Source organism: Eptatretus burgeri, chromosome 16, assembly GCF_056783735.1.
Source record: "Eptatretus burgeri isolate ZD-2024b chromosome 16, Ebu_testis_v1, whole genome shotgun sequence".
Classification (NCBI taxonomy): Eukaryota; Metazoa; Chordata; class Myxini; order Myxiniformes; family Myxinidae; genus Eptatretus; species Eptatretus burgeri.
In genome coordinates, this window is record NC_140976.1 from 5194769 (window position 1) to 5216850 (window position 22082).

Below are 22082 nucleotides of genomic sequence, written 5' to 3' on the forward strand. Positions count from 1 at the left end.
CTCATGGATTAGTTAAATTTACAAAATGGAGGTCGTTTTGTTGTTGGTGTCGAGAGAAGGCATGAAACCCATTTGGAGGGGTGCAGGAGTTCATGGACCATCTGGGAGCGTGGCTGTGGAAAGGTGAGTTTTGTTTCGTGGGCACCCTGGGCACTGGACTAGTAGGCCAAGCGCCCAAGAGGGGCCGGGATAGTGTCGTGGGCACGGGCGACCCGTCGGAAACGAGACTCGTAGCGCCAGGATGCCACGGGGGTAGTGTAGTGGGCATGGGTGACCCTCGGAAAGGGACCCAGGGCATCAACACGCCATGTGGGCATCGGAGGGGGCAATGCCAGAGAGGGCAACCCCCCGTGTTGTAGGGAGCAGCTCGGCTCGGAGGCAGCCTGCGGGCCTGGGGGTGCCATGGTTAGAGTTCGCCAGAGGGGGAGTTCCTGCCCGTTGAGCCACGCTGCCCAGCCAGGAAATTGTGCGAGGGCACGAATGAAAATTTGAGGGCAAGGCCCAAATTTATAATGGACACCAACACAGGCGACGGGAATCATGGTTTTTAGAACCAATAGTTTTAAAGTGTGAAGCGTTTTTGGAAAGCCCTGGGATAGTTTCAGGTTAATGAATGTTAGGGTAGATAGGAGATGTACCCCTTCACACCATCCATCCCTTCACTCGTTGTAGGCCGCTGGACTCACCTTGGTAGATCGCTGAACTCTGAGGAGGCCATTCTGAGGCTTCGTTGGGCCTCGAGACAGGATGCTAGTCTCTCCCTATTCCCCTCCAGAGAGGGAACGTAGGGGTTGGGAGTAGACTCGGTTAGCCAGACAAGGTTAGCTAACAGGATAGGTTAGCCAGACAAGGACGATAAAGGGGGTTAGGGAGACAATTATAAAAGGGAAATAAAAATAAAGAGGGGCTAAATTTTGTTGTGTTTTGTGGCAAATGAAGGGAGTGGGTATGGACAGAGACAGGCAAAGGTGAAAGAGTGGGGGGGGGGGAGACAGTAGGCTAGGTCCGAGCCTGCCTTCAGAGCGGCCGGCACCACCGCACTCCCTCCAGACCTGATGGATCCACACCAGAGGCCGGCCAGCTTCACCTGCCGGCCTGTTGTGCTGCAGCCGCCTGTTCTGCATGGGCTTGCCTTGCCAAGCCTAGTTTGCCTGCTGCTGCAATGACCCCATGCCTGCTCGCCCTTGTTTGCGTTTACCCCTGTGTCCATCCATCACCATGTGCGCCAGGACCATCCAGTTTTGCAAGGACTGCCCTGCAGGCAGCCCGTGCATCCATCATGCTCATTTGTGTTTTGTGACCATCTCCATCCATTCCCCTGCATCAATGAACTTTGAAATGACTTTTGCCTTTCCCCTTTCACAGATCACAAGTCCTGGGCCATGGTTAAGTAATGGATAAGTTGAGTGAAAATTGTAAATACGTGGAACCCCACCTGCATGTTTGTTTTAGCGCCGGCAATTTTAGTTAAGTTGTCCGAATGAGTCTGTGAGAGTTTGTTTAGGTAGTTACGCAGCGCATTAGGTTATTTATTTTTGGGACACGTATAAAGAAATGTCGCACTCAGGGATCCGCAGGTAGAACGTACGAGGGGAAAACTTACACATGCTGGTCACACGAAAATTTGACGACTCGGGACGAGTCTGTAAAAGGGGAGGGGGGTAGTGTTACGAATTTGGGAATTCGATTGCACACAACATTCAGGTTTCTTTAGTCAGCTATGTCGATAAGTGCTTGTTCCCTAGATAGCTCACCTTCCATTGTTTAAATGTTCAGAAATCGATTAGATGCGCTGCGGATCGATTTAATAGTTAAGGAACGAAACAATGAAGACGTCCCTCCCCCCTCTTCTGCGAAGAGGAAGAAGAACCCTGCCATCACGTGACTCATGATGTCAACAACTCCCTCCCACCCGTGGTTGAGCGGGGGGGATGAATCACGAAGGCATGAGTCACGCCGGGCGTGGGGGAGGGGGTGGAGAAGGATAAGGACGAGATCCTTTCTTTGTTCTTCAGGAGTAAGCTTTTTGCTTCGGCAGAGAGTAGTCGCTCAGCAGACCTTTGGGTCCTGTTTGGCTTGGGTTAGGGTTGAGGCCTTCGGAAGCTTTTTGCTTCTGCAGAGGAGTTGTTCAGCAGAGCTTCGGGTCCTGCTTGACTCTGGTTAGGGTCGCAGGCTTTTGAAAGCTTTTTGCTTCAAGCTGCCTTGTTTGGAAGAAAATTAAGCCGGTTGCTCGGCTCGAGCTGCGAGTGGTGGAGCTCTTTGTTCTCCATTTTGGTTCCTGGCTTGGTGCGACTCATCGACCTTTTCTTGGAGGTAGTTCCTTGGGGGAAGCGGCACATCAACGGGAAGGATCGGCGTCTCGTCTCACCAGCACGTGTTGAGAAGCGCGGGAGGATTCGCGGGAGCTCGGGAAGGATCGTGGCTCATGGCGATTAGATCCAGCTCGCTCTCGCTGGAGCCCGGGTCCGAACAACTTGAAGACCACACGAGGTGGAGAGGTTCGAGATAGGTTCTGGGTTTCAGCTCACCTGTCCTCCGAGCTGGAGCTCATTATTAAAGGCCTCTGCCACCATTTCTTGGGTGTGTGTGTGCGTACGTGTGTCCGTGGGCCCGTCTAATAAGTAGGAAATTGTTAAGTGCTTTGTGTGCTGTAAATGTTTGCATTGCATTTCGTATAGACGGTCGTGGTTCTTTTGTCGTGCTTTTGTTGCTTGTATAATTGCATACGTGTTTTGCCTTGTTTAATTGCATACGTGCTTTATTATAATAAATGTCCTTGTGTGAATGTAAACCTGTTCGTTGCGTCCTCTTCCCTTAATTGAGCTGCCATCTCGCACTCGGAATATAGTTGGTTTTTAAGTAGCCGGTAAAGTGATCGGGTCCAACAGGACTGCACTATAATAACCCGCTCGGTTATCCCAAAAGGAAGCGAGCTGCTTAAGCGGCTCGTTTCCAAGCGTTCCCGTTGAGGTACAACCTCTCGGTAACCTACCCGCGCGAATTATGAGGTAAATCGAAGATTTGGTGATCGGCCCATGTAGCGCAGGTAGAGTGCGGACAAGGTTGTGGTATGGTTACAAACACACCCGTGGCTGGTTTCTGGCGTTGATCCGGAAAGCCGCGACTGGATTGTCCGTTCGGTGATTGTCCGCTATTGGTTAGACGTGGTCGTTCGCACGCCGGCGGGCGGAAATCTACTATATATATATATATATATATATATATATATATATATATATATATATATATATATATATATGTATGTATATATATATATATGTATGTATATATATATATATATATATATATATATATGTATATATATATATATATATATATATATATATGTATATGTATATATATATGTATATATATATATATATATATATATATATATATGTATATATATATATATATATTGGGTGGTCGCTTGACAGGTTATTCTCAGGTTTTTCGTCTGTATGTATGTAATGGACAGCTCTGGAGGCCAGAGGAGTTAACCGATTTTGATGAAACTTGACTGGTAGGTTCACACCAGGATCTAGTTGTATGCTTTTGAGCACCGTTGCTATGGACGCCACCGTTGCCTAGCAACGGGATTTTGAAAAAATCTGCAAAATATTTTTCTAAATATTTTTTTCGAAAATCAAAAATCGGCTTCTGCACTTTTATGCGTGCTATAATCAACCTCTTTGTCAAAAATTTTCATCCCGATCCGTCAAAAACTGTACGACTAGTATGCAATAATATAGCGACCACCCATGTCGCCTACCGGCGTGTGTGTGTGTGTGTGTGTGTGTGTGTGTGTGTGTGTGTGTGTGTGTGTGTGTGTGTGTGTGTGTGTGTGTGTGTGTGTGTGTGTGTGTGTGTGTGTGTGTGTGTGTGTGTGTGTGTGTGTGTGTGTATATATACAGTATATATAATTGTGTCCAGTCTGAATGGACTGAAATTGAATGTCCTTGTTTCCATTAATATGGAATTCTTTCGAGCCGGGACCTTTCATCCTGAGGGATGGTGAAAGTGGTCTTCTTAATATGCATTGCATTCAATTTCACCGTACTTTCCCATTCCCCAAGGTCGTTCAAATGAGCCAAAATTAAGGCAAACCCACACAGAAAACAAATGGCTGAAACACACTTTCTTACCTTTTGGAGGATTTATTTTTATAAAGCAAAGCACAAGGAAGAGGGTCGACAAGACATTATAATAAGCAAAACAAACCAAGCGAGTAAAGAGACACAAAAAAGAGAATGGGATATGCAATTGTATGTGTAATGAGGAGAAATAAAAGATTAAATCCTAACCCACTAGATGCCACTATCACACTTGTACACAGAGTTTTCCAAAAAGACCCAGACACCTTTGGTTGTCAATATATTTGGAACCGCAATCGATACAATGACACCCTTTAGTTTATATGATACATAAACTCATAAAGTTTTGTGCACATCATCAATGCACTTCATTGTGAGCTCCGTTTGTCACGTGCAGGACATCAAGGTGGTACACGAGTTCTTGTCATGTTTGGCTCAGCATATTTGCGTTCACCAGTGTGCATGCAGCTGTGATCTGGATATGAAGATCCTGTAGGTTTGACACATTAGTGGTGTCGACAACATCTTTGACAAACCCACACTGAAAAAAATCAAGGGGGGTTATGGCTGGTGAACATGGGGGGCCAGGCCGTTGGTCCATCTCGGCCAATCCAGCAACCTGGAAATTTTTCATTTAGGCCAGCTCGAATGACTGAGGCTCAATGAGGTGGAGTGCCATCCTATTGAAAAGTGATATCAGGTTGCAGGTCTTCAATCTGTGGGAAGTTCATTTAAATTGTTCATTTAAATTGTTGAGGTCACTGTCATCCGCAAAGAAAAACAGACCCACCAAGCGGCCATGGAGAAGGCCACACCACACATTGACCTATGGGCTGTCACATGTGTTCAATGACCACATGTGACTTTTCAGAGCCCAATATCCTCACATGGTGAACATGGGGCTTTTCAGAGCCCCATATCCTCACATTGTGCCAGTTGACCTTTCCCGATACATGAAAGCAAGCTTTGTCTGTGAACATGACCTTTTTCAGGTGATCTTCGGCATCCTCTATGCGACTAAGCATTTCCAAGGCAAACGCCTTGCATTTGGGTCTGTCATTTGGTTTGAGTTCCTGCAGAATCTGCACCTTATAGGCATAGAGCTTCAGTCTTTTATGCAAAAATCCTGTGTACAGTGGTGGTTGGTAGCCCCAGTTCTCTGGGTGTGCATCTACTTGATTTTCTGGGACTTTGTTGAAATGATTCACGCACTCATTCAACGTGTATGTGTGCTGTGCGTGTGCTTGGTCAACCGGTAATTTTCTGTTCTTGACAACTTCCAGTCTGCTTAATCCTCTTGTACCACTCTCTGATATCAGTCCGTATAGCTGATTCCTTCCATATGTTGTGCGGTAATTGTGCTGAACTTGCATGTCGGATCTCATCTTGATGAACTATTCGACGCACTGAGCTCTCTCCTGTGGAGTACACTGTTTTCTTTTATATTAAACCACCAGACCTGAAAGCAAAGACAACTTTATGAGTTTCTGTATCATAAACATATCTGTTTATGTATCATATATAAATCATTATGTATTTTATATATGATACATATCTGTATCATATATAAAACAAAGGGTGTCGTTTCATTTGTGGTGCTAAATATATTAACAATCAATATTGTCCAGGTCTTTTTGGAACACCCTGTACAACAACACATTAATGCAAGTGGGACATCCCTTTTCTCTACGATGCGCAAGGTGGATCCAGGACTCGATGGTGCCCGCTTTGGAAACCAGGAGAGATACGACAACCAGTCGTAAACAGGGCCAGCGATGGGTCGGCCTTCAACTTGGCCACATGGTCCCCTTTTGTCCATTTTTCCTCCAGGCCCTCCAAAAACACAGGGTGATCCCAGCTTGGGTTGATTCCCCATGAGACTTCTCCTCCAAGCCAAGTCTCTATCCTCCTTGCACATGAGCCTCTCTTGGTTTTCTCATGCATGAGCCTCTCCTGGGGGACTCCCCGCTGAACTCTCTTGGTGTCCACTCTCATGGACTTTGTTACATGGCAATCGAACCGACTCAAAACACACAGACCATATGATGCTTAACACAGTAGAGCTATGGATTCCTCCCGCTTTTCAGGTAACAATATTATGTTTGAGCAAATACAACCTGTTTCTTCGCTGTCTTAAGGGGTGGAAGGAAGAATGAGGGGGAGGGATGGAGGAGGGAGAGAGGAGGAATGGAAACCGAGTAGAGGTGGCGCAGCAAGGAGGGGTGGGGGAGTGAGTAAGGAGGGGGAAGGAGTAGGGGTGAAGGAGGGGGGAGCGATGAGGGGTTGGGGAGTGAGAAGGGGTGGGGAAGGGAAGAAAGCATGAGAGGAGGGCAGGGGAGAGCATGGAAAGGTAGTGTGAGGGAAGGGTCCATCTGGACATAACCACCATCTGGACATAACCCACCTGCTTTAGAATGGATAGAAGTGGGGTCGTTCGGGTGAGGTCAGGTCAGGTGAGATCTGTGACTTGGTGAGGTGGGGAGTGAGAAGTGTGTGTCAGGTCAGGTCAGATTAGATCTGTGACTTGCAACAGGTACCATGTAAACCGACACTAACCTGTGCCATAGATGGCGACTAAACCATCTCCCCCACCAATTTTCTTGCTGAGGAGGGTGTATGATATGGACCCCCAGCAGAATGAAGAACAAAACCTGTTAAAGGGTGAAGGAGCTCCTTGTGAGCCAATGGCCATCCCTATGTAGTGTCCAACTGTGTCTGCGGATGTCCTGCTACAGTTGGGTTACATTTTTATAAGAAGGTTGGTGGCAGATTTGCACTCCGGACATCGTAGAACCCTTCATTCCGCAAAACATTACAAAAGCATTTTAAAAATCGAAAAACCCACTCCGTGGGAGTACCTCCTGTGTAGCAGCCTTTCGCAGGGCAGCTCAACAAATGATGGGATTACGGCAAAGCCTTCTGGGCCCCAAATCCTTGATAATAGGAGGGAAAACATGGGGGGATTCCTGGGTGAGATTGTGGTAGTGTGTGTCGGGGTGGTGCTGCGATGTCGTCCACCAGATGGTGGTCACCTTGAGTTAACCTGAAGCAGTCCCTTCGGTTGGGTGCCGAGAATGACCTATCCCGAAGAGAGGATGATCAACTGTATCTGTTATCATCTGAGCTCAAGCCTTTGGACATTGGTATTGCAGCACTCTCTGAGGTTTGGAGATGGGATTGCGGCGAGATCATAGCGGGTGGTTACACCTACTATTGGTCTGGTGGCTCTGATGGTTACCATACTCAAGGAGTTGCTGTGGCTGCATCCAATAATCTGACTCCAATGATAATTGAGGTGACACCAGTCAATGAGCGTATTATGAGACTCAGGATTTATCACTCCTTGAGTGTCATTTCCCTGGTTTCTGTGTATGCTCCGATTGAGACGAGTCATCTCACTGTGAGGGACGCATTCTCTGCCACACTCGAGTCTGTGGTTGATCAGTGCCCCAGACAAGATACTCTTCTCGTCTTGGGGGATTTCACTGCATCGACTGGAACTGATAGGGATGATTATGAGATGTGTATTGGTCCCCATGGGTATGTAACTGTGAACCAGAATAGCCCTAAATTCCTTAACTTTGCAAGAAGTCATGGACTTAGGGTGGCCGGTTCATGGTTTCAGCACCCACAGGATAATCACTGGACTTGGTATTCCAACGCTGGTGGTGTGGAAAATGAGATTGACCATGTGCTCTTTGAAAGTCGCTGGAGGATGATCCAGAACTGCAGGGTCTACTGGAGTGCTCAGTTCCTCAATACTGATCACATGCTTATTGTCGCAACTCTTAAGTTGCACCTTAAATCCAGGAGAATGGTACCATCGCAGCCGAAGCTGGATGTTAGCAAGCTCAAGGATGAGAGGGCAGCTGAGGAGTTTGTGAACAGGCTGAGTGGAGATTTGGGGGGTCTGAGTGCTTTGGTGATCCTGAAGAGTTGTAAAGTGCCTTCAAGACCACCATCCTTGATGTTGCCGGGAGATATCTTGGAACTCACCATTGGGCAAACAACAATTTTGTCTCTCAAGGGACACTGGATACCATTGATCAGAGTCACAGGGTCAGGCTGAATGGCAGAGATGAGTTATTCAGTGAGCTGAGGCATAACACTGTACGTGCACGAAGGGTGGACAAGCAGGCCTATGTGCGAGGAATCTGTGAGGGTGAGAAGCATCACCTGTGGTCCAGTGATTCTCATCCTGCTTACAGGGGAATTCGTGCATTGCGTTCCTCCATGCCTGGCCCTTGGTGTACTGCAGTTAGAGCAGACTGTGTTGGGCTTTTACAGAGGAATCTGAAGTGAAGGCCCACTGGGCTGGTTACTTTGAATGGCTTCACCAGGCTGATCCACCAGCTGTTGAGTTGGATGTCAGGGGTATGACAATCTCGAATGCCGACCACCCAATCAACTGTACTCCACCTTCGTTTATGGAACCACAGGCTGTGGTGAACTGGTTGAAATAGGGGGTAAGGCTGCTGGGATCTGTGGCATCCACATTGAACTTCTCAAGGCTGGTGGAAATGCTGCACTCGTGTCGTTGCATGCCATTCTGTGCTCTGCCTGGAACACAGGCATCATCCCAACTGACTGGAAGAGGGGCTTTGTTGTCCCTTTCTGGAAAAGGAAGGGTGATCGCTAAGACTGCAACAACTACCGAGGGGTGACGCTGCTCTCAGTGCCAGGCAAGGTCTTTGCTTCGATAATTCATGATAGGGTTCGCCACCATCTGCTTGACCACCAGCATCCAGAGCAGTCAGACTTTACACCAAAGAGGCCAATGATTGACCGTATCCTTGCTCTTCTGGTGCTCACCAAACGCAGACGAGAGTTTCAGCAGGGGCTGTTTGCAGCCTATGTTGATCTCTGTAAAGTGTTTGATTCCGTGAATTCGGATGGCCTCTGGAGGATTCTTGGTTTTCGTGGGGTGCCGCCAAAACTGATCGATCTGATGTCTGAACTATTCTCTGTGACTGAGAGCGCTGTGAGATGTGGTGGTACCATCTCTGACTTATTGTTACTGGAGTCCGTCAGAGGTGTGTACTGGCCCCAACACTTTTCAGCCCTTGTATGGACTGCATTCTGTGGAGGATGTCGGAGAGATCAAGCTGCAGTGAATCATCTGAGAATATCAAGATCTCTGACCTTAATTTTGCAGATGATGCAGTCATCTTTGCGGAGACTTTAGATATCCTTTTCGGAGCCCTCGAAGTGCTGAATGAGGAGTCGGAGCTGCTAGAATTACGGGTTTCCTCTGTCAAAAGTACGATCCAAGCTTTCAATGACAACTTGGATGCTGCCATCTTGTCTGTACCTGTTTGTGGCGAGGATGTTGAGGTCACTGAGAGATTCACTTACCTTCGCAGTGATAGTCATGTGTCTGCTGGCTGTGAGCCAGAGGTCAACAGACGTCTCGTTCAGGCCAGGGGAGTCATGTATTCACTGGATGATGGGGTGTGGTGCTGCCGGTACTTGCGCGGGAGGACAAAAGGCTGAGTCTTCAGGTCGTTGGTGCTTCCAGTCTTGCTCTGTGGATGGGAGACTTGGACTTTGACTAAGGATCTGAGACAGAGACTTAATTCCTTTGGTACCAGGTCTCTTTGTAGAATCCTTGGCTCTCACTGGTCAGACTTTGTGTCCAACGGGCAGTTGCTGAGAGACTCAAATGACATTTGTTACCTGCATAGTCCATGAGCGTCAGCTGCGGCTGTATGGACATGTGGCTCTTTTTTCTGATGCTGATCCTGCTCACCAGATTCTCTCAGCGAGGGAATCTCATGAGTGGAGGAGGCCAATGAGCTGACAACGTGCCTCATGGTTGCAGCAGGTTGATCAACATCTCATGGAGATGGGAATGGCCAGACTGAGGCCCCTGGAGTACCCATGGAAAGTGGATGCAGCAACGCGCTGCTCCTGCGCATGTTCCCATACCTGACCTGACCTGTTCAGGTGGAAACTCAAAATCACAAATGTATTGAGATATTATCAAACCAGCGAATGTTTCTGCCGAACCCATGGTTGTGCTTACTTCCAGTTCGGGAGCAGCTTTGTACGGATTGAAAGTCAAAATCATAATTGTACTGAGGTATTTATGAAACCTTCCATCCACCTTTGGACATTTCTGGGATCCCAAAATGTTGCACAGATTGTTTGATGGGGTCAGCCCCAAATCTGAGGGAGTAGTTCAGGGATGGACAGACAGATTGACAGACACTCCTGCTTTGAAATATAGATAAAAATAGGGGCAATACCCCATTGGTGCTCACCTGCTCACAGCTGGATAAGAAAAGCAAAGCACAGTAGGCATGGATGACCCACAAAATATATGATGGAGAAGATAGTAAATACCTATGAATGTTAATTTTTTTTTAATACCGTGAACAAATTTTGGTACATCATGGGTGATGAATGTTGTGGTTAGCTTTCATCAAAATTGTATGTGTAGTTTCTGAGGAGAGCAAATACCTATTTTGGGGGGCATCCAGCCATGTTTCCTCCCTGGACCCCAATTTTTCTAATGCCATGAACAAACTTTGGTACATCACAGGCACACATGCTCGGTACATATGAATCATGCTTGTGGTACAGGAATTTACATTGATTGTTTCCACAGAGTGAAATCTGGATGTCCAACTACCCTCTCACTTGTGGTCTCGGACCCTGATGGGGATGACGTTCATTGTCGGTTGGCTGTTGGAGACGAGTGCGGTAACATGTGTGGAATTGTTCCTTATGGTAGTTTGAATGAAGTGAGTCTCTCTCTCTCTCTCTCTCTCTCTCTCTCTCTCTCTCTCTCTCTCTCTCTCTCTCTCTCTCTCTCTCTCTCTCTCTCTCTCTCTCTCTCTCTCTCTCTCTCTCTCTCTCTCTCTCTCTCTCTCTCTCTCTCTCTCTCTCTCTCTCTCTCTCTCTCTCTCTCTCTCTCTCTCTCTCTCTCTCTCTCTCTCTCTCTCTCTCTCTCTCTCTCTCTCTCTCTCTCTCTCTCTCTCTCTCTCTCTGTCTCTGTCTCTGTCTCTGTCTCTGTCTCTGTCTCTGTCTCTGTCTCTGTCTCTGTCTCTGTCTCTGTCTCTGTCTCTGTCTCTGTCTCTGTCTCTCTTCCAAACAGGAAACCTCCTGTTTATAAGGACATCATAAAGAACACATACAACAGGCACGGAGAACTAATATAGCGTGTTAGATACGATCATGTGTAAAGTCACTGCGTCAACGACAGTAAACTTCCGGAGTTATGTTGTTTTTGCGACTTTTACAACCTTTATTTTATTTCTTCATACTTACAATTATTTAATTGATCACTGAAGAACACAAACGCCTTCTTATTACTTCTAAAAAACCTCCAGTCCTGCATTACTTGGACATATCATATAATGTGGTGGAAAAGATTGCAGCAACGGCACTAAACTTCTGGAATTTTTTATATGGCCTTTAAAGTCATTCTTTTATTTCAATTAAATTATTTATGTGAACATTGTTCGGATTAAGGTATTCTACGAACTCTCTAGTTACATTTTGTAATGTCATAATATTCACGCGAGGGTCTCGGACGAAGTGTCTTACTGATCTAAATTTGTGGCAGGTCAAACCTATATCCCTTTCCCTGTTTCACTTCTCTTATAACCCTCCACAGACAACATGTATCTTGACCTTAAACCCTCCAAGTGATGTGCAAGGCTTTTCCCTGATGGCCCTCACCCTGGAGGACTTTGCTACAGTGAATGGTAAACTGATGGGACCTTTCTCTTCCATACCACTACAGATGCTCCTTGAATGTGAGTTTCGTTTTCATTTCTTTGTCTTCGTTTTACATTTTGTCCTTCCCTGATACATTGAAGTTGTGTCGTTATTCCAACAGCCTTACAAAAGGCCACTTTCATTGTCTATTTCACATGTACCTTCCTAACCAAGGAGTGCGTCAATGAGTATTCACTCTCTTCGAATATCTTGGGTCTGTCAGGTTTTCAAATAAATACCATAAAATCCTTCCAGTGGTTTCCTTGTATTTCACCAGGACAGTTCACCTGTGCAGTTCTCTCTGTAAATTCCCCACTTCTCTTCTGTTTATTGTTTCTCACTTGATCCTCCATGAGCTATAATCTCTATGACTTGTGGGAAACCCTGTGACCTCCAATGGTAAAAACTTTGGCCCAAATGACTCGGATTTTATCGAAAATTTGCACACTCTGAAATGAATCAATTAATTGCCAGATATGCTTTTCCTCACTCATCATGTCCTTTTCCTGCAGTCCAACCAAATGCCACTTGTGCATCTACCAAATTCGTCGGTTCCACGCCAAACAGCAACGCCGAATTCAGCATCACCAGTGGACAATCCTTCAGCTTCAACATTGACATACAGTCCAGTTCATCAAGGTACAGACAAGAGAAATACTAATCCACACAAATTAACTTGTAAATTAGAAAACATACTAGTCAACAACTTGGAAAGCTACAGGAAGTTATGGTTTGATGTAAAATGTAACCTTACCAAGTGGAACAATGAAGTACCTCCTCTCCCACCTTATTAGACTCGCCCCGAAGGGGATGCAAGACTATCACAATGCCCCTGTCTGTGTGCATATCAGTCTGTCTGTCTGTATGTGTCTGCGTCTATATATTTTTGCTTCGAAATTGTTTTCCCTACAACTGCTTATCTGATTGATGCAAAACTTTAAACATAGGAGGGACTCCCCATGGAGAATATTTGATTGCTTTCTCTGATGTCTTATGTTACATGTTACGGCAGTGATATTGGATTGAAGGAAAAAAAATTGCATATCATTTTCTACAAACTGCTCAACCAAAAAAATTTAAGCTTGGTATATATATCATCAACTCCCCATGGGGTGAATGGGGTGACAACGATGACGTCATCGGTGAAATCATATTCCAGCCATAATTGGTTCAATTTAAATCCTTATCCGAAAATGGTTTTCTCTGGAACTGTTTGTCTGATCGATGCGAAACTTTAAACATGGGAGGGGCTCCCCATGGAGAATATTTTATTGCTCACTTTGCATCATAAGTCACATGGTATGGCAGCCATATTGGATTAAGGAAAATATGTGGACATCATTTTCTCTGAAACCACTCAATGATAAAAATTGAAACGGCATATGTCATCAACTCCCCCATTGGAGTACATAGGGTGATAACGATGATATCATCAGTGAAGTGGTATTGCAGCCATAATTGGTTGAATTGAAATTCTTATCCAAAAATCTGTGAAGAATTTCATTTATCTGACCAATGACTGGATGTGAGTGAAGAATTAAATTTATAATGTTCATAACCCATACCAAGAAACTGTGACATAACAGGATGCATGGATGATACGGGTGCATGAGCCATAATAGCAATAGGCCAAAATAGTAGCGTGTTCAGTCAACGGTGGTATTTTTGTTCAGAATGATCGCGTGAGGCGAGACTATGTGCTCTTCGAGTGCCATTCTAGTTAAATACGAGTTTGATAACATGTACTTTGATCCAGAAGTCATCCTACTATTAATTTGCAAGTGGTCACTCTCATTGACATCAGTACAAGTTTTTATTTTGGACCTGAGGAATCAAAAAGCTACACATATTGAACAACCAGTTTCAAATGGAGCGCCTCACCGCCATTAGAGCATTTACATTGCATCAGATTTTAAATTGTATCAGATATGGCAATAAATGTGAATTGTTGCTCCAAGCTTGCCAGCTCACTGACAGAAGGTGCCATTTGCATTTTTGCACCCACATCCCGACTCCATTTATAATCCCGTGTGGAAATGAGCAACTTGCTCGTCTTTTCAAATTGAAGTTGAACGTACCCCCATTAATAAATGTATTTCTTTTCTCTCTTTTTGCCAATGTAGCTCTGTCTCAGAATCAGTAAACTCAGGTTTCTTCGGAACTCAAACATGGTTTAGGTGTCTATTTGGTACGTACGTGCTGGATGTGGGGATTCCACCGTATGTGTGTACGTAATGAATAGATGAAGCTTTGTGTAACTGGTAGGAGTTTCTCATTTGGATGATTTCAAAGCCCAAAGTGAACTTTGCGTAAGTTGATTGTACTTTGACAAATTAAAGTTGTTTGGCCCTGTACACCTATACTCCTCCTCTGTCCTCCTAACGAATGTCCCATTTATGTTTCTCTCCCAGTGAAACTATCGATTCACTCAGCCCAATTGTGACTGAGCCCACAACACAGCAAACAATCACGAGAGACGCTTCTTCTCCCGACTTATTCCACACCAGCCTGACCGTGACTCCTCCAGCAACGTCTTTCGGCCAAAAGCGGATCTGCTTCTTTGCTACAGAATCCTCTGGGTTAGTTACTCACAATCCTCTCTGTCATTGTCTATTAGACTTTGTATCTATTCATTTATTTGTTTCTTTCACTCTTTGCTGCTCATTTTTAAGCCATTAGTTTTTGTTGTTCCTCTTTTTCTTCACCTATTTGTCGTTATGAAAACATCTCTGGGTAAATGATGTATTTGGGATCACGTGTTCGTGAAGCTATAACATGTTCATCGTGTGTCTATGCAGGGAAGAAACTGAGATGCGTTGCATCATTCTCACAATCAAAAGTGAGTGGCACAAACAAATTGCTATGGTACTCAATATATGTCAAAAGACCTGCCAGTTGGGACCTCTGTAACAGCTTCAGTGATCACCACCAAATGTGGTAGGGATAGTTTAGCCCCCATGGAGGGTAATGATTAAAAAAATGAAGTTATTACCTTTGCTAGATTTTGAAATTTAAGGTGATGGATTTGGAATAGGGGTAGGGTACTTTATTGAACCGTTTTAATTGATTGTGACAAAACTTTTCAAGGATAGTGTAGGTCCCATTGGGAGTAGAATGGGGGAGTGGGGAGGGGTATGCTGCATTGGTTGACTTGAGAACAGTGTGGATGTAGACCTATAAATACACACATACATCCATACATAATAATTTGAATGATTTGCATAGATACATACTATTGAAGTCACCGGGCTTGTACTGTTGCCTGACTCATATTGCAGTCACTTCCGACAACTGATTCTGTCTTCCCGGGCTGGATTACGGGCTTGTCCGCCACAATATCGTGCCGAGTGGGACCACGGAACCAGATTATTCACCTCACTCGTTGGTGCCGTATGCCCATTCTTGAAATAACGACCAAGCAGAGCCGTTGGGCACAAACATGGCCTTGTTCTTGGCACTAATCACCCAAATCCAATCTGTCCTTTAACGGATGTACACAATTCTAATAGCGATCAGAGCCACCCAAAGTCACTCTGAGACCAAGTGATTTCAAAGTTGATTGAAGGAACATGGGGCAGGAATGCAAAAGGAAGCAAAAGAGTAATAAGTAACCACAAAAACTTATGGGGCGAAAGAGTCAACAGACTAAAGGGGAACCTTAACTATCTAATCAATTAAATATTCTTTCATACTACAGGAAATAGATAAGATAGAAATACCGCAAACTGTGTCCCAAATGGAGCAGCTTGACTTAAGTGGATCGACATGGGCGGCAAAGAAGAACAGTTTGTGGCCACAGATCAAAATCGGCATGAAGGGGAAAGTGGGTGCAGCTTGCTGTGCAGGGGCTTGGCTGGAGGCTGCAGCAGCAAAGGTTCGTTTTGGAGAGGGTGGGACGAACCCAGAGGCAGCTCATGCATAGGTTTCTTCGCGGCCTTCATGTGCATCTCCTTGTTCATCTCTTCTACTCGCCCCCCCCTCCCCCAACACGGCTTGCATCCCGCCTTTATAGCTTTTGCCCCCAGTCACATTAGTGATGCACTTAGCCCCTTCTTTCTTGGCCACTATTGATCAGGGGCAGAGTTTGTGAGTGTGGGCATCCCCCCTCCCCCCCCCCACCAAACTTTTCACCCAGATGGTGCTGATGCAGTGGGACCCATGCAGATGGTAGAGGCAGCTTTTCCCACCTAAACTCACCCCTGATGGCCTGTCAGAATGCGAGAAAGAACATAAAACACAGATTCCAAAAGTATAAGAACATGAAAAGGGGTTTCAAATGATGGTGGTTTCACACACACACACATTGGGGGAGGTTGATGGCATCTTTCTATACAAAAAACGACGCATATGTTATATCACAATTAAATTACATGCAAGTATGGGAATACATCATGCTTATGCCAATACATGCAAATATGGGAGACAACGACCCTATACTGCGCAAAGTTAGCCCCGAGAAGCTATCACCACAACAAGACATGCATACATACATACATACATATACATACATACAATCGGCTTGTGAAAGAGCAAGGTGACAGGAGGTTAAAAGACATTATGGTGACAGTGGGGCATTGGGACAACAGGTGCACGCAACAAGAATGGTAATTAATAAACTCAAAAAGAAGAGACATAGAAGGGGAGGAAACCTATAAGAACCTCTCATTCTGTCTCTGTCTCTCTGTCTCTGTCTCTGTCTCTGTCTCTCTGTCTCTGTCTCTCTGTCTCTGTCTCTCTGTCTCTCTCTGTATATATATATATATATATATATATATATATATATATATATATATATATATATATATATATATATATATATATCTGTAATGTCACTGCAGCCCTGCATTGCCTTTGTCATAAATAAATGACGTATTTTCTATCTGAGACTAATTTAAACAAAATGTCGATCAACTTAACATGATCCCGTTTATTTCCTTGCAGGCTGCATCCCTATCACCTTTTTTTACAGCCCTCAAGACTTAAACCAGGAAGTGATCACGTGGTCAATTAGCTTCACAGAACAAGTAAGCAAAAAATTGGCATCTGGTACCGGCATTTGGGTTGTGGGTCCAGTTCCAGACCTGGAAAATGCAGTTTTATTTTTCTTCTACACATTAATTTTGTTCGGCAAGATTGTGATTCATGGAAGAGCAAGGGGAGAGCGTACAAATTCACAGTAAGACAGTGGAGCAACTCTTTGGTCCAATAAAAAAGGGAATGAATTAACAGGAAAAGAGTAGAGAGAGGAGGGGAGGAAACACAGTAACCTCCAGGTAAGAGGGTTGGATAAGAAAGGGTTAATACAAGTCATAATGATTGTGGTTGAGCATGTGGGTGACATGAAATGGTGGTGCACTTGGAACGATTGAGGAATCAGAGAATGAACCTTTTTCTGGTGTGATTGTTTGATGATCCTGACAGGGTGAGACAGTGAGATTTTGCAGGATTGAAGGACATGTTCCATATATTATATCAGTATCTAATCAAATCCAGATCAGTAGAGAGAGATGAAATAATCAGAGTTATGGTAAGCTATTTTATGTCACAAAGGGATTTCGAGGTAATGCCCTTCACACTGGTGGGAGAGCTTTAGATACATTACGGAAGGAAGTGGCCACGTTATTGGCTTCTGAACACACTTCGGCACATGTCCCATCATTCTACATGGAAACCACACACTTGTGCCAGACGTTTAACAATGAAATAAAGTCTATCTTACTCCTGTTACCCCTTATGGGCATCCCCACAGCAAGATATATATATATATATATATATATATATATATATATATATATATATATATATATATATATATATATATATATATATATATACATACATACACATACATAACGAAAGGAGCACACTGACCCGATGACATGACCCTGAAATCATGTGCATAAATTGTGTTATGCCGACACATCACCTCCAAACTAGGATGGCGTCTGTGTGGCACTTGAGTCATTGTGAACTGAGATTAAAGCCCCAATGCTCACAAATAAATGAAAGCAAAGTTGTCAATCCAGTTTTCGCTCTTGTTTGAGCTCATTAGGACAACATACTGCTGAATCATTTATTCGTGAGCATACTATACATGTTAATAAACACATCGAACCCCCAAACTTGACGAGCAGGATGTCTTGGTACCCGGTCATCACTGACAGCAGTTATAAAGTGTCAGTTCTCATTATGTCTATTATTAGCCCCTGTTGGACTTCTCCGAAATGGGACTTATGGATTTGGTCATGGTTTTCATGTCCGTGTGTGCGTGCATCCGCAACCATATCTTGGACAGGTAGGGAGAGATTTTATTCCTACTTGGCACAAAGGCAACTCATGATGGTATACAGAAGCACATCACTTTGTTTTGCGATGCGATCAAACATGGCTGACATGCATTTACCAATTTGTTCAAACTTGGCACACAGATAAAGAATTATGGCTTACATACAATGCACGTCATTTTTTTCACGATAAGATCCAAGATGGCCGACTGGTGGCCATTTTGTTACTCAAATGTGTCTCCAACGAAGTCTCAGCCATGTATGGTCTGATATTGTTCAAATTTGGCACAAGCACAACACATGATGGTATACACCTGCACCTCACTTTATTTTGCGATCTGATCAACGATGGCCCACTGGTCGACTGGCGGCCATTGTATGTGTAAAAACAAACAAACTCGGTATCGAACACGTCTTCAACTATTTCTCGGATATGCATTTACCGATGTTGTTCAAACTTTGCACACAGATAATGAATGATGGCTTACATATGCACGTCTTTTTGTTTTTGAGATCAGATACAAGATGACCGCCTGGCAGCCATTTTGTTACTTAAATGTGTCCCTCATCATTTCTCAGACGTGCGCAGTCTGATTTTGTTGAAACATGACACAAGCACAGGACATGATGGCATACACGTGAACCTCACTTTATTTTGCGATCTGATCAAAGACGGCTGACCGGTAGACTGGCAGCCATTTTAGTTGTAAATAAATATGGGCTAGCCCTTGAACTCCGTCCAGCAAAATTATTAAAGCAACCGAGGCTATGACATTTTATGTCTTTTTTTTCCTCATTATTATTCAATTGAATTCAGAATGAAATTAAAATAAATTCCACTTTCATCAAATGGAAGAGCAAATAGGTACAGTCCTGCATTGGAGTCATCAGAAGGAACCCAAACAAGCAAAGACCAAAGATGAAGTCATCAGGAGAAACCTGGATAGGATTCACATTTCAGCTGCTACTATTCTACCCTCAAACCCATCAAAGTACAGCCAAGTGAGCCTTATTAAAAAAAAGAGAAAAAAAAAGAACCTAAATCAAAAAGTCAAATAATTCTGGCTGCCAGCCCATGCATCCGATCTTGAGATTTCAAATATATGTCCCTCATCATTACTCGATCATAATTGTGAAGTTTCTTGTCGATTGCTGAAGCGGTTCAAAACAAAGGATTTTTTAAAAAGATTTTCGCTAAATCCAATATGGCTGCCAGGCCATGTGACCTTTCAATTATTCGTGAATACCCTGGTATCTCTACTGCTTGGGGAACATTTGTGTGAAGTTTCCCCTCAATCTGTTCAGTCGTTCTGGAGAAGACGATTTTTATAGGTTTTACGATTAATCCAATATGGCTGCAAAACCATGTGACCTGTGACATCATAAGTGTGAAAGTTTTGTTGCTGGTCATACTTGGTGGTCATGGATAGGTGGTCATACTTGTAAAGTTTCGCCTCAATCTGTTCAGCCGTTTTGGAAAAGATTTTTGAAGGTTTATTATTTTTTTTAAGCAAGGTTGCCGAACCACATGACCGATGACGTCATAATTTTTTTTCTGTTGACTAATTTATCCCTAGATGACCCTCAAAAATCTTCATACTGATCGGATGTAGCATTCTATGTATGCAATGACGTCATAATGCAGACACATATGACAACATAAAAAAAATCACGCTTTCTCCCCATCAGGAGTACTTGCCGTGTGCCATTTCAATTTTTTCCTTGGTGCAGGTTCAGAAATACAGAGGTCCAAAGTTTTACCTTTTTCCAATATGGCTGCCAAACAACGTGACTGATGACCATCATTATCATTAAAACATTGTGCATGAGTTGTCGCTATTGTGGTGAAAATTTTGTCTAAATCAGACAAGCGGTTGCAGAGCAAAACATTCACGTTCTGTGCGGACAAACAAACAGACAGACAAACGGACCCAAATGCAATACCCTCACCTCTAGCAAGGGCAATAAGCTCGGGCATTAGAGTGGAGGGAGGGGGGGGTTCAAAAGACGTCATAAAATACCTAAACGTGAAATGAAGGATGTCCAAGGTGTGCTTTCGAAGAGTAGGACAGGATGATGGTGGATAAAACAAAGTGTATGTTAGACGCTTTTTTTGCATTTTTCTGATGGTTGTTTTCTTCACTCAAACTTTTAAAATAGTTATTTATTACTAATTACTTTAATGATAGTGTCAAGTCAAGAAACAAAGCAATTTCAGTAACTGTACCTCCTTCACGTTTACCCTCCCCGTCCTTAGCTTCGTCCCAACTCTATGTCAGGATTTATCAGGTTTTGGGAGACTCGCTCATCACGTCTCATTACCAAAGTCGCTGCATCCTCAACAGACATCCAGAGTGACCTCATGACCCTTTCCTTCAGTCTTCCCCGTCGTGCCTTGCCCAGTGGACAGCAAGTTCACATCACAGTGGATGATGGAATAGCTGAGTCTTCGAGCGGACTCACATGTGAGGGATACAACTTCACGGCCGAGCCATTCACCATTCCACGAACAGCTTACGGTATGTCCACCATTGCACAAACAACCACAAGGACCTTCCTGGGGCAATGTCGCTGGAACGAAAGGTCGAGATTGTTGATTAAAGAAAATAGATAACGACGTACTTCAAAAAGATTGGGGTTTGAATCTTTTTATTTTCTGTTCAGCCAATCATTGTACCATTTAATGTGAAAACAATTTGGGAACATAGTGTTATGCAGTAGGCTACACACATTACACCAACCAAATAAAATGTAAATTCGACAAATTACCAGCACAAGCCTTTGCAGTAATGACTGTAGTTATGCTAATTGAGTAACCACACACCCCAAGCACACTTTCACAAACAATATGGAGCATTTAACAATGCAGACCTTTGTCAGGGTACATAGATTGCAGTAGATCTGAGAACGAGTGCAAACTCACTCACTCATTCATTGACCGACACACAGCACGGTTACAATAACTTTTCATGTTCTTCCAGAGTGTGCAAGGCACTTATCATGATGAATACATTGGTAATTGTTCATATGGAGTATATTTTAACCTGTTAAATCATCATCTATCTATATATTACTAAAACTCTCATCTTGTACATATATATATATATATATATATATATATATATATATGTATGTTCCCGAAATACAGCCAAAATGGTACAAGATAGCGCAAAAATTTTAGGGCCACCTTACTCACCATTCTCCTGTGGTGTGCAGTATAAAGTTTCGTTCAAATTGGACAACGAAAAAAAATTATTTAAAAATCAATTCCCGATTCAGTCAAGTACTCTTCGGGAGAATTTGATCAATGCAAACAACCTCAGCGGTATAGTTCGCTGGAGATATATATATATATATATATATATATATATATATATATATATATATATATATATATATTTTTTTTTTTTTTTTATGTTTTTTTATCCACCGCTGTCACCACGGGAACACAACGGGTTCACGGGTCGTCTAGTTGTTATTAAATGTATGTGTCAACTCACAAGACACCTGACACACACAAAACCTCTATAAGTTGGAGGGAGAACAAAAGTATGGTCCTTGACTGTCCACTACATGCAGATGCACAGACACAGGATGAAGAGACCACATGATTTATGAAACTCAAGATTAATATTCTCGAACTTGGACACACCGACGTAATGCACATTCAACATTTGGATAAAACTCAAGATTAATCCGACATTATGCACAATTTAACACTTGAAGGTAGATTTGACAAAAACGTGGTTAAACCTGACAACTTATTCAAATTGTGCCTAAGGTTGGGTGCGCTAGTCGAGTCCGTAGGCCTTTCTGCACTCCATAAACCATGGGCAAACACACACTCAGGAATGGACACACACAACTTTGACATAATCCACGTTCAAAGTACAAATTAACATCTGGTTCAGTTTGATGTGAAACGTTATGGTTACATATTAGACAACTTTCTCGAACTGTGCTTAAAACCACTTCAGGA

The 22082-nt window shown here is 43.7% G+C and overlaps 1 protein-coding gene across 1 annotated transcript in view; it reads left to right on the forward strand.

The window, feature by feature from the left end:
- Nucleotides 1-22082, forward strand: part of LOC147010367 (uncharacterized) — a 42404-nt gene that overhangs the window by 13045 nt on the left and 7277 nt on the right. The window contains exons 4-10 of the mRNA XM_085858867.1: nt 10705-10840; nt 11716-11857; nt 12332-12458; nt 14231-14398; nt 14618-14658; nt 16761-16843; nt 20361-20622. Of these exons, the coding sequence (XP_085714993.1) occupies nt 10705-10840; nt 11716-11857; nt 12332-12458; nt 14231-14398; nt 14618-14658; nt 16761-16843; nt 20361-20622 (959 nt within the window). The remainder of the gene's footprint in view (nt 1-10704; nt 10841-11715; nt 11858-12331; nt 12459-14230; nt 14399-14617; nt 14659-16760; nt 16844-20360; nt 20623-22082) is intronic.